General features: G+C 40.8%; 1 protein-coding gene across 30 annotated transcripts in view; it reads right to left on the bottom strand.

The window, feature by feature from the left end:
* The window catches only part of tou (bromodomain adjacent to zinc finger domain 2B toutatis), a 107079-nt gene that overhangs the window by 55151 nt on the left and 37339 nt on the right, over positions 1 to 14589 (bottom strand). For 11 of the 30 annotated variants that reach the window (XM_088271099.1, XM_088271092.1, XM_088271097.1 and 8 more), the window contains exons 10-18: positions 10459 to 10602; positions 9311 to 9458; positions 7744 to 7899; positions 6552 to 6692; positions 4980 to 5108; positions 3851 to 3973; positions 2465 to 2625; positions 1662 to 1848; positions 1255 to 1379 (exon numbers count right to left, since the gene is read on the bottom strand). In XM_088271099.1, coding sequence (XP_088127225.1) covers positions 1255 to 1379; positions 1662 to 1848; positions 2465 to 2625; positions 3851 to 3973; positions 4980 to 5108; positions 6552 to 6692; positions 7744 to 7899; positions 9311 to 9458; positions 10459 to 10602 — 1314 coding nt within the window. The remainder of the gene's footprint in view (positions 1 to 1254; positions 1380 to 1661; positions 1849 to 2464; positions 2626 to 3850; positions 3974 to 4979; positions 5109 to 6551; positions 6693 to 7743; positions 7900 to 9310; positions 9459 to 10458; positions 10603 to 14589) is intronic. The other 19 variants (XM_088271105.1, XM_088271116.1, XM_088271096.1 and 16 more) reach the window with 3 other exon arrangements.

Genomic DNA, 14589 nt, shown 5'->3' with positions numbered 1-14589 from the left:
CCCTCCTGGGAGTCGAACCCGAGACCTCCAGAACGGTAGCCGAGCGTGCTGACCATTACACTACGGAGGCGGACAAGTAAAACCTAAATTAAAAATGTGACTGCCGAATCAACTTTTGAAAGTTTATAAAATTTAGGATTTTATGGAGTGTGTGGAAGTTTTTTGGCGAGAGTATTTTAATGTTTTTGAATTAATATAAATCCTGATGATGACAAGGTTCTTCTTGAAACCGGTAGGTTAAATCATATTAATAAAAAGTCCGCCTCCGTAGTGTAATGGTCAGCACGCTCGGCCACCGTTCTTGAGGTCCCGGGTTCGATTCCCAGGGGGGGGGGTCAAATAAATATAAGTGATTTTTTCACTGTAATATTTATTCAATATTACCCTGGACCGGCACCTGAAGCGGAGGGCTGATCACCTTTCCTTCATGTGTAAACGATCAAGATAACACTGCGTTTATGTGAAGCAGTGCCCTATGCACCATTGGGGTGCGGATAAGGGTTTTATTTATTATTTTTTTTAAATAAAAAAGTGGTCATAACAAAGTCATTTCATTTTATAAAGTTTATAAAATGTGCCACAAAGTATCTGCGGAAAACATTCAAGAAATGTTTATAAAATTCAAAAAACATTTCCGACGGGTATTTTTTACGCTTGCGGACCGCTGGCGACGGGATTTGATAGTTGCGTACATATAGTTAAGACCTCAACAAAGAGATTGGTATATAATATTCATATAAAAACATTGTATAATTCCTTCTTTGATATGGAGGCCGGCGCAGAAGGTAAAAATATCCTTCCCGTCCTTAACCCTTACTGGTCCAATGTCAAATCTCATTCGACATGGATTTTTTGCTCTTAGGTCCCATGTCGGATGTTATTCCACATTTTTTTCATCATTAGTATTATTTATTTAAAATTCCAAGCTTACATTTTTGTCACTCGTATCTATTACAACAGTATGTGGAGCAGAGGACAAAAGATTTTTTCCAATTGGAATGTAACTGTCTACCTAGATTATTTTTTTTAATTTTGGGGGACCGGAAAGGGTTAAGCATCAATCGACACAACGGATAGAAGTACTTTTCTTGTTGGAAGTGTGTTACCCACAGATATCTTACACTCAGTAAGCAATAGCACAATGTGAACATCTTAAAAATAACTGTTCGTATAACTCTAAAAATAAGGCGCCGACTTCTGCAAATCTCGAGACAGAAGTAGCTGCGTATATTTCCCGATGGGTTGGATACTCACGCTGCACAGTTCCTGCATGTTCCGCAGCTTGACCGAGGAGTGCGGCTCCGGCGGGTAGTAGGTCACGTCTCCCTTGATGCTGCCGTTCCTCGACAGCCCCTTCATCAGCGTCTCCCGTCTCCAGCCTGGAAAGGCACCACACGTTACTCACTCAAGCTACCAGTCTGCCCATCCAACTCCGGTCACTCTCCGCTCGGGTCATGGTCACACTCCACTTGCAACACTCTGATCCCAGTCACGCACCACTCGCATCACTCTGATCCCAGCCATGCTCCACTCGCATCACTCTGGTCCCAGTCACGCTCCACTCGCATCACTCTGGTCCCAGCCACGCTCCACTCGCATCACTCTGGTCCCAGCCACGCTCCACTCTCATCACTTCGGTCCCAGTCATTGGGCGCACTCACCGCAGGCGAGCGGCAGCCGCAGCACGGGCTCGGCGGCCAGAGCGTCGGCCGCGTCTTCAGAGTCCTCGGCGCAGGAGTCGGAGGGCGCCCCCTCGGAGTCGGTGCCGCTCAGCTCGGGCGCACCGCCCAGCCCAGCCGCCATGTCGCCCATGGCCGCCTTCAGCTTCTCCTGTAGCTCGGGATTCAGCTGGGAAGAGAAACGGTGCTGATGAGAAAAATTTTATTTGGTTAATTCCATATTAACTAAATGTTTTATATAATAATTGAATAATAGGATGCCCATGAATGAATTCACCTGGGGCTGCGCCCAAGAATGAATGATTCACCGGGGGCTCGCCCATAAATGAATGATTCACCGGGGGCTGCGCCCATGAACGAATGATTCGCCGGAGGCTGTATCCAAGAATGAATGATTCACCGGGGGCTGCGCCCAATAATGAATGATTCACTGAGGGCTCGTCCATAAATGAATGATTCGCTGGAGGCTGTATCCACGGATGAATTTTTCACCGGGGGCTCGCCCATAAATAATTGATTCGCCGGAGGCTGTATCCATAAATGAATGATTCGCCAGAAGCTGTGCCCATGAATGAATGAGTCACCGGGGGCTGCGCCCAAGAATGAATGATTCACCGGGGGCTGTGCCCATAAATGAATGATTCACCGGGGACTGCGCCCATGAATGAATGATTCACCGGGGGCTGCACCCATGAATGAATGATTCACCGGGGGCTGCGCCCATGAATGAATGAGTCAGCGGGGGCTGCGCCCATGAATGATTGACCAACTGGGCACGGACTCACCATCTCGGCAGCCTCCTGCAGGTACTGGTGAGCGAGCGCGGGCCGGATGCCGAGAGCGCGCGACTGCGCCAGCAGCGACGCCACCGTGTTCTTTTTGGGCTTGGACACGCCACGGCCGAGGTTGCGCGGCCGCTGCTCCTTGCCCGAGTGCCACGGGCCCACTGCGGAGACAAACGCACTCAATGTACTAGCTTGCAAGTACAGCCGAGTACGTCGCTTTCGTTTGCACTAATGTTCAAACGAAAGTGACGGCCAGTCGGGCGAAAATTTTTGAAAAACAAAATACTTTTTGTTGTTCCGAGTTTTCGTTGCATGTCTACTACTACTTTTTATTTTAATTTTATAAAGGAACAACCAGCAAAGCCTCTTTTTTTAGAGGCTTATCTGCAGTTAGGATATAGTAAAGATTGGAAGGGTAAATGTGATCACAAACACCCATACCAATTGAAAATACATCTTTCTTGAATTTATTTTGCAACAGGCGAAAATCAAACCTGAGATGCCAGTTTCGCAGTCGAGCGTCTACCCAACTAGGCTACGGTGCTTGTCTGCTACTGCTACTACTTCTACTGCTATCATATTATCATCTCATATATATAAACCTTATACACAATGAATGGGCAAGATGAGTAAAAAATGCAATTCCCGTCTAAAAATAAAAGAAACACTGCTACCATCATGCCGTTTCGCTGCAGGGATAGGCAGAGAGATTTGAACGCCACTCTTCTGTCCTGACATTCACAATCCTAGCTTCCTTCACATCCAAACATCTAGTCATACATACCCTCCGATTACGTAGACTTTTGACACCACACAATGAATGGGCAAGATGAGTAAAAAATGCAATTCCCATCTAAAAATAAAAGAAACACTGCTACCATCATGCCGTTTCGCTGCAGGGATAGGCAGAGAGATTTGAACGCCACTCTTCTGTCCTGACATTCACAATCCTAGCTTCCTTCACTTCCATACATATAGTCATACATACCCTCCAATTACGTAGACTTTTGACACCGCCAGATTTTACATTTTGATTGATCTGGTCTTTTTTGGCTGTCTTTATTTACAATTATTTTTTTTTTTAAATATTTGTGTTTTTATTATTTACACAAATACTTCAATTTCATACTATTCCTGTGAGTCTAAGCGGAACATTATTAGAAATAGGTATCAAATTGTGGTAGAGTGGGTTCGAACCGAGAAACTCTGACAAGAGTCCGCGACACTAACCACGGTACCACAACCGGAGACTTTGATTTACGTAATGATAGTAGAAGAGACCGTAGCAATTTCAATTTAGTCTACGTTTGATTTGATGACGGAACGGTTACTCCGAAACCGGAATTACGCAGAGCGAAGGATGATGAATGATGAGGAGAGGGTTACATGTCTTACTGTCGCTGTCTTCACTGCCGCTCGGCGTGGGGCTCTCGTGGCCGGGAGGCTGCGAGGGGGACGGGGAGGACTCCTGGATCACCCGCCGCGGCTTGGCCCCGGGCTTGCGTCGGGCTGGAGGGGAAGAAACAGACCGATGTTTGCCAATAGAATATGTACACACTTACAAAAATCAAAGCGACTGTATGTGTTTTTGCCTCGAGATTTCCTAAAAATTTTCACTCAAGAATAAATTTTTTTTTTCAAAGAATTAACCCGCAAAGCCTCTACTTTCAGAGGCTTGACTGCAGGTAGGGATAGTAAGTATAGGGAAGATAAATCGTTCACTCCTTTCAACAACGTCATATATCAAAAATTTTCAATTTTCAGTTGTGCTTGTTTTCGGATAGCCCAGAAAATTTACTATATTCCAGCAAAAGCGGCATATTTTTAAGTTTATATTTTTACCCGCTACAGGGCAGAAAGTGTTGTTTTTGCATTTTGAAGACAAGGTATTGTTGAATTATTTTTTTAAATTGTATACTAATTATTTTTCAAATGCAGAAAAAACCTTCAGGTTTTGCCAAAAAAGATTTGTTGCGCAGTAAAAAGTTAAAAAAGTGGCTTGATATTTATTTTTAATACGTCATTATGTTCTAAAATTTTAAAAACAATCTCCTGAAAAATCAAGTTTTTTGATATATGACGTTGTTGAAAGGAGTGAGCGAAATGTGAAAAATACATCACAAACACCCAGACCAATTGAAATAAATCTTTCTTGAATTTATTTTGCATTGAAATTATTTTGAACAGTAACCTACTCACACTTAGGGACCTGATAAACAGTGTTGCATAAGCCATTGCTAGAATAGTGGTATTTACCAAGTAAAACTTAAATTAAAAATGGGAATAGATTTTAACACAAAGTGACTGCCGAATCAATTAATAAAAGAATAAACAACATTAATGAAGTGTCAAGTTCTTCTTTATGTGTCGTGGTCGACTGTCACATGACATCACTCTATAGAGTGATCAATTAAACCGGCAGATGACGGATCCTATGGACCAGACATGCAGAGAGCAGCGATTCACATGTCTGCAGAGACGCAAGTATGGTGCGAGATGTGCAAGGGCTACTCACAGACTCGGGAGGGCGGCGGCGGCTGGTTCCTCGCCCCCAGGGAGGCGGTGATGCTGCTGAGGGAGCTCAGGGAGCTCGCCGCCTCGTCGTGGATGCGGGACGACGTCGACAGATTGGACGCTTTCCACTCTGAAACACGTCAAACGGTCCCGGTAAATACATGACGGTGGGCGTAATTGTAAACAAAATTATCGTTGGCTGATTTTGTTTGTTAACACATTGTCTGCGGGAAACGCTCAAAAGCGTCTGTTACATACTGTTGGTAGACAGCGGCAGACGCTTGCAAGCGTTCTATTTGCTTACTTTAGGTAGAGCGCCAGAGACGCCTGCAAACATTGTACAGATGGGAATTGGGTGTTGCGGCTACTTGTGATTAGTATACTGAGGGTCGGGCGGCAGGCTGCCAGAGTATAATTAGGGTCCTTTTCCATACTGTTGGTAGAGAGCCGGAGACGCTTGCGAGCGTTCTATTTGCTTACTTTAGGTAGAGCGCGAGAGACGCCTGCAAACATTGTATAGATGGGAATTGGGTGTTGCGGCTACTTGTGATTAATATACTGAGGGTCGGGTGGCATTTTTCTTATACGTATGCTAAAATTGCTTTTGTCGGCCTCCGTAGTGTAATGGCTAGCGTGTTTAGCTACCGTGCTGGAGGTCCCGGGTTCGATTCCCATGGGGGGTTAAATAAATATAAGTAATTATTCAACAATATCCTAGACTGGTACCTGAGGAGGAAGGCTGATCACCTTCTCTTCACGTATAACCAATCATTATTCCCCACTGCGTATAATATAAATTAATGCGTATAGTGCATAAAGTAAAAGATATTGTACGCGTCACAGGGGCATATTTGCTCCAGACAACACATGTCACAGAGTAGAGCCAGCGGTACTCAAAGTGCGTATTGGGAAGCCCTAAGGCTCCGCAAGGCTTCTGCGAGGGTTCTACCGCAACAAACAACATAATAAATGCGTATACAACAACAAAAAAGTTCTAATAATAATTCTGAGTAATTAATGCAGCGACATTTTCGAAAAATACTACCTCAAGAGCGCTAATAACGTTGCGATGCAAAATAAAATAAATATTATTTATTTATTGAACGGCTGAAGCCTTTAAGATACATATATACAATATCATATATAATAATACACTAATACAGAAACAAAAAGTCTTATAACAAATAGCCTTTTAACTTATGTATGAATTTTAAATCAAACACAGATTTTTTGAGTCTACTAAGTTGTATTTTATTAACAAAAACATTCGACATTAGTTTGATAATGCCCTAACAAGGCGAAACAACTGTCACAATATAATTTTTTTTTGTGTTTTCGTTAATAAAATACAACTTAATAGACTCAAAAAATCTGTGTTTGATTTAAAATTAATACATAAATTAAAATGGAGTTCTACAAATTAAACGCCAAATCAATAAATAGTCTTATAACATAAAATCATAATAAAATAACAATTAGTAGTAATATTATGCAGTGCATATATAATATAAATATAATGCAGTGCCCTATGCACCACATGGTGCGGATGAGGGTTTGAAGATGAGAAACTCACCGTTCTCTATGCTTTTGGAGGCCGACGAAGGTTTGAGGGAGAGGTTCAACGGAGCGTCATCCTCCACGGCCACGGCAGCCGGGGACTCCGATCTCCGGGCGGTGCTCGACGACGCCGACGGCTTGGAGCTGAGGTTCAGACCTGGACGGCGGAAATGAGAGAAATTTGGTTTGATATAGGGGAACGGTAGCCTACAACATATTGAGTGTGAACAAGTATTCTTCTTCTTCTTCTTTTAGGAGTAGTGTAATGGCCCTGCCATTTCTCATTCGCACTTTTACTGTCCTTTTTTAGAAAGTCGAGGGACTCGTCATTTGCTTGCAACATGTTGTCCGGCCTTGGTGCGAGATGCGTTCCCATGGCCATAAATCGGTACAGCATTTTATGATTCTCTACCCTAAAGCAAGAGGGGTTTTAACATAGTCTAATTTTGTATTTCTTCAGAGTCGGGTGTAACATAACTTAACAGAGCTGTTTGGAAGCACATGAGTATTGACTGCCGTATTGTTTGTTTTTAAATGGACATATATATAAATATATATATGTCCGCCTCCGTAGTGTAATGGTCAGCACGCTCGGCTACCGTTCTGGAGGTCCCGGGTTCCATTCCCAAGGGGGGTAAAATAAATATAAGTGATTTTTTCAGTCATATTTATTCAATATTACCATGGACTGGTACCTGAAGCGGAGGGCTGATCACCTTTCCTTCGTGTGTAAACCATCAAGATAACACTGCATTTGTATGACGCAGTGCCCTATGCACCATTGGGGTGCGGATAAGGGTTTTATTATTATTTTATTATTATATGTAAATAGTCGATACCGTGTTCTTTAATTAATACTCGCTTCAGTCCAACCTGCCTCCTGACAAAAAGGGGACTAAAGTGTCCTGTTTAATTAGGACGTCATCAAGTGCACGCGTACGCTGATCACAAGGTGTCTTCGCGCACGTAGCACGTGTCCGTCATATTACACTAGGTCCTGTCATTCTCGGGTCGCTCCTGGGAGGTGGAAGACCAGCTATCCTTCCATCGCTTAGGTGGTCTTCCTGGGGGTCTGATCCCGCCTATGCTGCTGTCCGCTGCCACCCTCACCACTCGATCCCAACTCGCTCTTCTCACGTGATCTCTCCAGAAACGTCTTCTTTCTCTTCCCCATCGCACAACATCTTCGACATCGCAGAGATCCTTACCCATGTCCTGGCTGGAGGAGTTGCTGGCTCCGTACGAGGACGAGGAGGGCCGGTAGGCGGAGCTGCCCCCAAACTGCTCGGCAAACTGCTTCTCCAGGGCGGCCAGGTTCAGCCCGCTCTGGTTGGCGATGGACTGCAGGAGCTCTTTGGACAATCCTGCGGGAGAAGAGCAACGCCGAGTGGGTTACATTGTCCACGGGCTAGGTGTTCAGGGTTGTTCTTTATTTATGTCCATCGTTTGTTAGGATTATGATAGGCGTGTGTGTATCAATAATAAATAAAAAATATATGTGCATGTGTATATTGTCCGCCTCCGTAGTGTAATGGTCAGCACGCTCGAATACTGTTCTGTAGGTCCCGGGTTTGATTCCCAAGGGGGGAAAATAAATATAAGTGATTTTTTCACTGTTACATATATTCAATATTACCCTAGACTGGTACCTGAAGCGGAGGGCTGATCACCTTTCCTTCATGTGTAAACGATCAAGATAACACTGAGTTTATATAACGCAGTGCCCTATGCACCATTGGGGTGCAGATAAGGGTTTTATATATATATTTACATGTGTATATACGTATGTACAGTGAAACCTCTATCTATCGTTCCTCGAATAAACGTTTTCCCGGATGTGTCCTTTATTTCTTCTATCCCGACTTAATTTCATACTAAACTAAACCGCATCGATCGTTTCTCTATCACCATTCACCGCATTTATCGTTTGAATTAAGCTGCATATTTGATACATTTTGTCTGTTTTTTTTACATTATTTCCAATTTTCTTACATTCAACGGCAACGTATGGGATAGAAACTAACGAAAGCTTGTGTAACCGATAGCAGGGGAGGTCAATATTGATGAAAAAGAGCCGCTGCCTGTACCTGCATTTCCAGAAGCGTGCACACTCTTTGAAAGAAAACTTTCTACAACGCACATTCAACAACCGATGCTGAAAAAAATACTATTTGCAAAACCGAAAATATACTATTGACTTACGAAAAAAAGTATTTTTTTAAATTCTATTCAGATTTGTATTTTTTTTAAATAAATACATTTGCATCTGAAACATGTGTTCCTCTTAGAATTTTAGCCTACGAATGGTTATGCAGATTGGGAGGACAGTATCTTTACTCGGTCGTATCTATTTGCGTATTGATCTCTTAATCCCGCATACAATGTTTTCCCGCATTCATAGTTTATTTTAATAGGTCCCTTTAAAAACGATAGTTAGAGGTTTCACTGTATATGTGTCGTTACTTGTGAAAGGGATCCGAAATAGAGTGTCGATAATGGTTGAGTGGTAATGACCTCTGTTAATGTCTTTGCACTGTTCCGTGTCTGTCTGCTGTGCTGGTCGGGGCTGTGGGCGTCTGTGTACCGGCCGGCGTCGGGTCGGAGTCGGATCTAGCCGACTAATTTTTCTATAGAAGATAACACCAAACTCAAAACTTCCAAAATCACTTTCCGCCGCAGCCGTGATGTTTGTTATGGGACCTACCCGAGTCACCACTGCATGACCTTAAAACCGGCGCCTGCCGCAAGAAGACACTTGTGATGTCAGACCCTTACCGGTGTAGCCGCTCATGCTGAAGGGGGTGGTGCTGCGGGGGTCTGGAGCCCCCGGGGGCAGCTTGATGACCTCCACGCGGTCACTGCCACCCTGCCCTCCGCCCGAGGAGTTCTGGTGCGCCATCGGCAGGTGGCTGTAGTCGGATTCCTGGAAGCAACAACGAGATGTCACCCACGCAAAAACCACACATTTAAATATGTTGTGACATATCTTAGCGCTTATTTTCTAGAAAACCATCATTTTTTTAATCCAATAACAGATATCGCTCACTCCTTTCAACAACGTCATATATCAAAAATCGACAATTTTAAGTTGTGCATAATTTCGGAAAGCCCAGAAAATTTACTATATCCCAGCAAAAGCGGCCTAATTTTAACTTAATATTTACCCGCTACAGGGTAGAAAGTGTTGTTTTTGCATTTTGAAGAAAAGGTCATGTTTAATTATTTTTTAAATATACTAAATATTTCTCAAATGAAGAAAAAACCTTAAGGTTTTACCTAGAAAGATCTGTTGCAAAGTAAAAAGTTCAATAAGTGGCTTGATATTTATTTTTAATGCATTTTTTTTATATTTTTCAACTTTAAAAACGATCTCCTAAAAAATCAAGTTTTTTGATATATGACGTTGTTGAAATGAGTGAGCGATATGTAAGTAAGGCATATAGGACGCAGAGAACTTGATCACATTATGAACGAGGTAATCGCCGTGAATCTTCTTCGAAAGACATCTAGAGGAAGACCAAGAAATTCACGGATGCTGCAGAAAGTAAACATGATATGTAACATATTATAAGTGTATAATTAAAATGTAACTGCGTTGTAAAATCACTTGAAATCAAGTATTTTTGTAATTATCATAATTTTAGTGTACACACTTATAGAAATGAAACAACAAACACGTGACCATTAAACACGGCAACATATGCCAAAAACACAAAATATAGCAAATTTCGCTATAAGTGTGTCTAAATCTTTGTTAACAATTTCTGGATTTTTGGTCTATGGTGAAGTCATTAGTTAATAAAAATTAAAAAGGACAAGGCGTCTTGTGTGTAAAATACTTCAGGACGGATCTCGCGTACATTTAATGAAGGTCCCTGTGAGTTAAAATGAATATTTTACTCATAAAAATGATTGGGACTCACCAGCTTGGGTCGCTTGGGCGCCAGCAAGCCGGTGGAGGACATGGCGGGCAGCACGGACACGTGCGGCGGGTCCAGCGAGATGGTCTTCTTGCGCCCGCGGTTGGTCGTGCCCGGCACCTGCCGACCCCGCGGGTTTAGTATCTCCTTCGTCAACACATCACACATTCACCGCGGGCCGAGCGAGCGCCGCCTTCACACGTACGCACTCCGCCAGACAACAGGCAGTGTGCGTGCCAAGAGCGCATCGATAAACGGCCGCTAGGCACATTTGCAGGGAATTTATGGTAATAATCACTAATCAGATAGTAGAGTGCGTACGTGTAAAGGCGGCTAAAAAAGATATTGGTGGCATTTTTCTGATGAAGTCTTAAAATCCTTTTAAATCAGTCATTTCTGTTTAGTTTCGCATAACACTAACAGATGGTGGCAAAACATTGTTTACAGCGTACATACCATAGTCATACAGGAGAAAGAGACCAAGTGCATTTTTCACAAAAAAAAAACTAACTAACCATCACGCCGCTTCCCCGCAGGGGTAGGCAGAGAGAATAGAGCGCCACACCACTCTGTCCTTGCAAACATTCTTCGCCTCTTCCGCGTTCATGCATCTCCTCATACATACCCGCCGATTGTTACGACTCCTAACCTGACCACTTTCAAGTATTTGGCATACCTGATCGCGCCATGTTTTTCTCGGCCTTCCTCTGCTTCTTTTCCCGCTAACATTCACCTCATAAATTTGTTTTACCGTTCTTTCCTCACTCATTTGTTCTACATGTCCAAACCATCTCAACACACCTTTCTTAATTTTATCGATAATGCTTATCTCAGCTTTGCATTCCTTCCTTATTTCACTATTCGCATATCTATCATACATCGTTTTGTCGCACATTATTCTGAGAGATCGCATTTTGACTGCATTCAGTCTACTTTCATCCTTCTTTTGCCAACTCCATGTTTCACTTCCATACATTAAAGTTGGAACAAAAGCTTGATTATTGACTATTTGATATGTTAATTGCTTAATATTGCCCTGAAAAAAATCCCAAAGGATTTAAAACTTGGAAGTAATATATTGACTTGTTAAAAATGACTAACTGCATTGATGTTTATTTTCTCGCCAAGCAAAAGTGACTTAAATGGCCCTTCTGAACATTTTACATTTTGTTAGTTGGTCACTTTCTTCTGTACGACTATGATATATTTGTACTGAGTGTCTTTGCCTAGAATTTTCACTGATGAATTACACAAAATTATAGTAACTTTAAACACAAAGAGTAAATCCACTCACATGTAGGTATAGGCTATAAAACTTATAGAGTTTAAGCTTAAGTAGGGCCATGATAAGCGGTGTTGCATAAGCCCTAGCTAGATTTCAGAGTCGTCTGGTCATATTTGTGCATTTTAGAAAACTTATGCTGCGGCAGTGTGAACATTTTTGTGTATTTCAGTTACCTTCAACTTATTATACAAAAATTGTCCGCCTCCGTGGTGTAATGGTCAGTACGCTCGGCTACCGTTCTGGAGGTCCCCGGTTCGATTCCCAAGGGGGGTAAAATAAATATAAGTGATTTTTTCACTGTAATATTTATTCAATATTACCCTGGACTGGTACCTGAAGCGGAAGGCTGATCACCTTTCCTTCATGTGTAAACGATCAATATAACACTGCGTTTATATGACACAGTGCCCTATGCACCATTAGGTGCGGATAAGGGTTATTTTTTTTTATTATAAGTGATTTTTTCACTGTAATATTTATTCAACATTACCCTGGACTGGTACCGGAAGCGGAAGGCTGATCACCTTTCCTTCATGTGTAAACGATCAAGATAACACTGCGTTTATATGACGCAGTGCCCTATGCACCATTAGGTGCGGATAAGGGTTATTTTTTTTTATTATAAGTGATTTTTTCACTGTAATATTTATTCAATATTACCCTGGACTGGTACCTGAAGCGGAAGGCTGATCACCTTTCCTTCATGTGTAAACGATCAAGATAACACTGCGTTTATATGACGCAGTGCCCTATGCACCATTAGGTGCGGATAAGGGTTTTTTTTTATTATACAAAAAACACGTCTAAAATGTCTAATTTCTTGTCATATTTGCTTTTCCGTGTAGCGGATATGTGTCACGACAATACAAAAACATTATCATGGATTCTTTACTGACACCATTATTTCGATTTGATAAAACGTCACCTGCGCCAAATTACATTTCTTTGACAGACTATGCCGTAACCAATGCGTCAATTATATTTTTGCACAAGGTACTTCCCACATACTAATGAGAACAAAGGAAGAAAACAACAGTCGGAAAAATGCTACCATATATCGCCCACTCCTTTCAAGAACGTCATAAATCAAAAATTGTCAATTTTCAGTTGTGCATGTTTTCGGAATGCCCAGAAAATGTACCATATCCCAGCAAAAGAGGCATATTTTTAACGCAATGTTTACCCTCTACAGGGCAGAAAGTGTTGTTTTTGCATTTTGAGAAAAATGTATTATTTAATTATTTTTTTCAATATACTAAATATTTTTCAAATGCAGAAAAAATCTTCAGGCTTTACCTTAAGATCTGTCGCGCAGTAAAAAGTTTAATAAGTGGCTTGATATTTATTTTTAATACATTGTATTGTATTTTAAACTTTTAAAACGTTCTCCTGAAAAATCAAGTTTTTTGATTTATGACGTTCTTGAAAGGAGTGAGCGATATGTTTAATACAGAAAAAATATTAATCCAATTATGTACCGTAGAACGGGGCTACTTGAACTTTGATGTGTTACTTGAGCCCAGTACAAAAAAATATTTAGATCGTGGTATCGATTGAAGTATCGTGACAATAAGTGTCACCTGTCAGGGAAACAATGAATTGTCGATACGTTCATTATTGTAGACCAAATACAGATTTTTAAAAAAAATTGTACTGGGCTCAAGTAACACATCAAAGTTCAAGTAGCCCCGTTCTATGGCACCAACTATTCTAAAATTAAATATATATTTTTTACAACATTTTTTTATTATTTTTAAAATAATAATTTTTTGAGGCAATAATTTTAAAAAAACATACAAAAAAATAATAGATTGATATTAATGTGAAGAAAATCAATTGTATTATTATTTTCATACATTTTTGTTTATTTAATACCGTGAGTTCCATGAAGATTTTTCATTAAAAAAAACTTGATAATGAAATATTTTTAAAAATAAAAACAAAAAATAATATATTATGTGTGAAATTTTAAAAAATCAAATTATTAAAAAAATTTTATACTATTATTAATGAGTTTCAATTCAATTCAAGCCCTTATCCGCACCCCAATGGTGCATAGGGCACTGCGTCATATAAACGCAGTGTTATCTTGATCGTTTACACATGAAGGAAAAGGTGATCCGCCCTCCGCTTCAGGTACCAGTCCAGGGTAATATTGAATAAATATGACAGTGAAAAAATCACTTATATTTATTTTACCCCCCTTGGGAATCAAACCCGGGACCTCCAGAACGGTAGCCGAGCGTGCTGACCATTACACTACGGAGGCGGACTGAGGATATTTAAAAAAAAATTGACTGAGGATATTTTTTGAACGTTCCAACATTTTAAAATTTTCATCTGAATCACAAAATGAAAGGTTCAATCGGTTTAAATAAATAATTGATATGCAGCTGCGCAACCAAAATTCATGCATTATGGCGCAGGTATACCAAATATACAACAGCAAAAAACAGAAATATCACGGACCCTTTCCGTAGCAGATACACATTAATTAGACACCTACACTTTTACCATATTAAAAATAGCATTTAAGTTTGTGAAGACAAAAAAAGATTTAAAAAAAACATCATTTTGTATGCTGTCTCATCTAAATGTTTTACGATCCTAGAAACAAATCGAAAATCTGTGTTTGTTATTCTATACTAGGTATACCGGCACCTTCAGCAAACCAATTCATGCATTAGTTTGAAAACAAAATGGCTTATGAAAATAATACCGCAAATCTGTTTGAAAAACGGGCTATTATGTATCAAATATTTTTTAATTTGTTTCATATAGTACCATTTTTAAGTACAAAATAATACAATTTCTAAACATTTATACATATCGCTCACTCCTTTCTAGAA

This window comes from Brachycentrus maculatus, unplaced genomic scaffold, assembly GCF_059751285.1.
Source record: "Brachycentrus maculatus isolate JH-2025_06_01 unplaced genomic scaffold, ASM5975128v1 h1tg000420l, whole genome shotgun sequence".
Classification (NCBI taxonomy): domain Eukaryota; kingdom Metazoa; phylum Arthropoda; class Insecta; order Trichoptera; family Brachycentridae; genus Brachycentrus; species Brachycentrus maculatus.
This window is presented reverse-complemented; position numbering and strand designations above follow the sequence as displayed.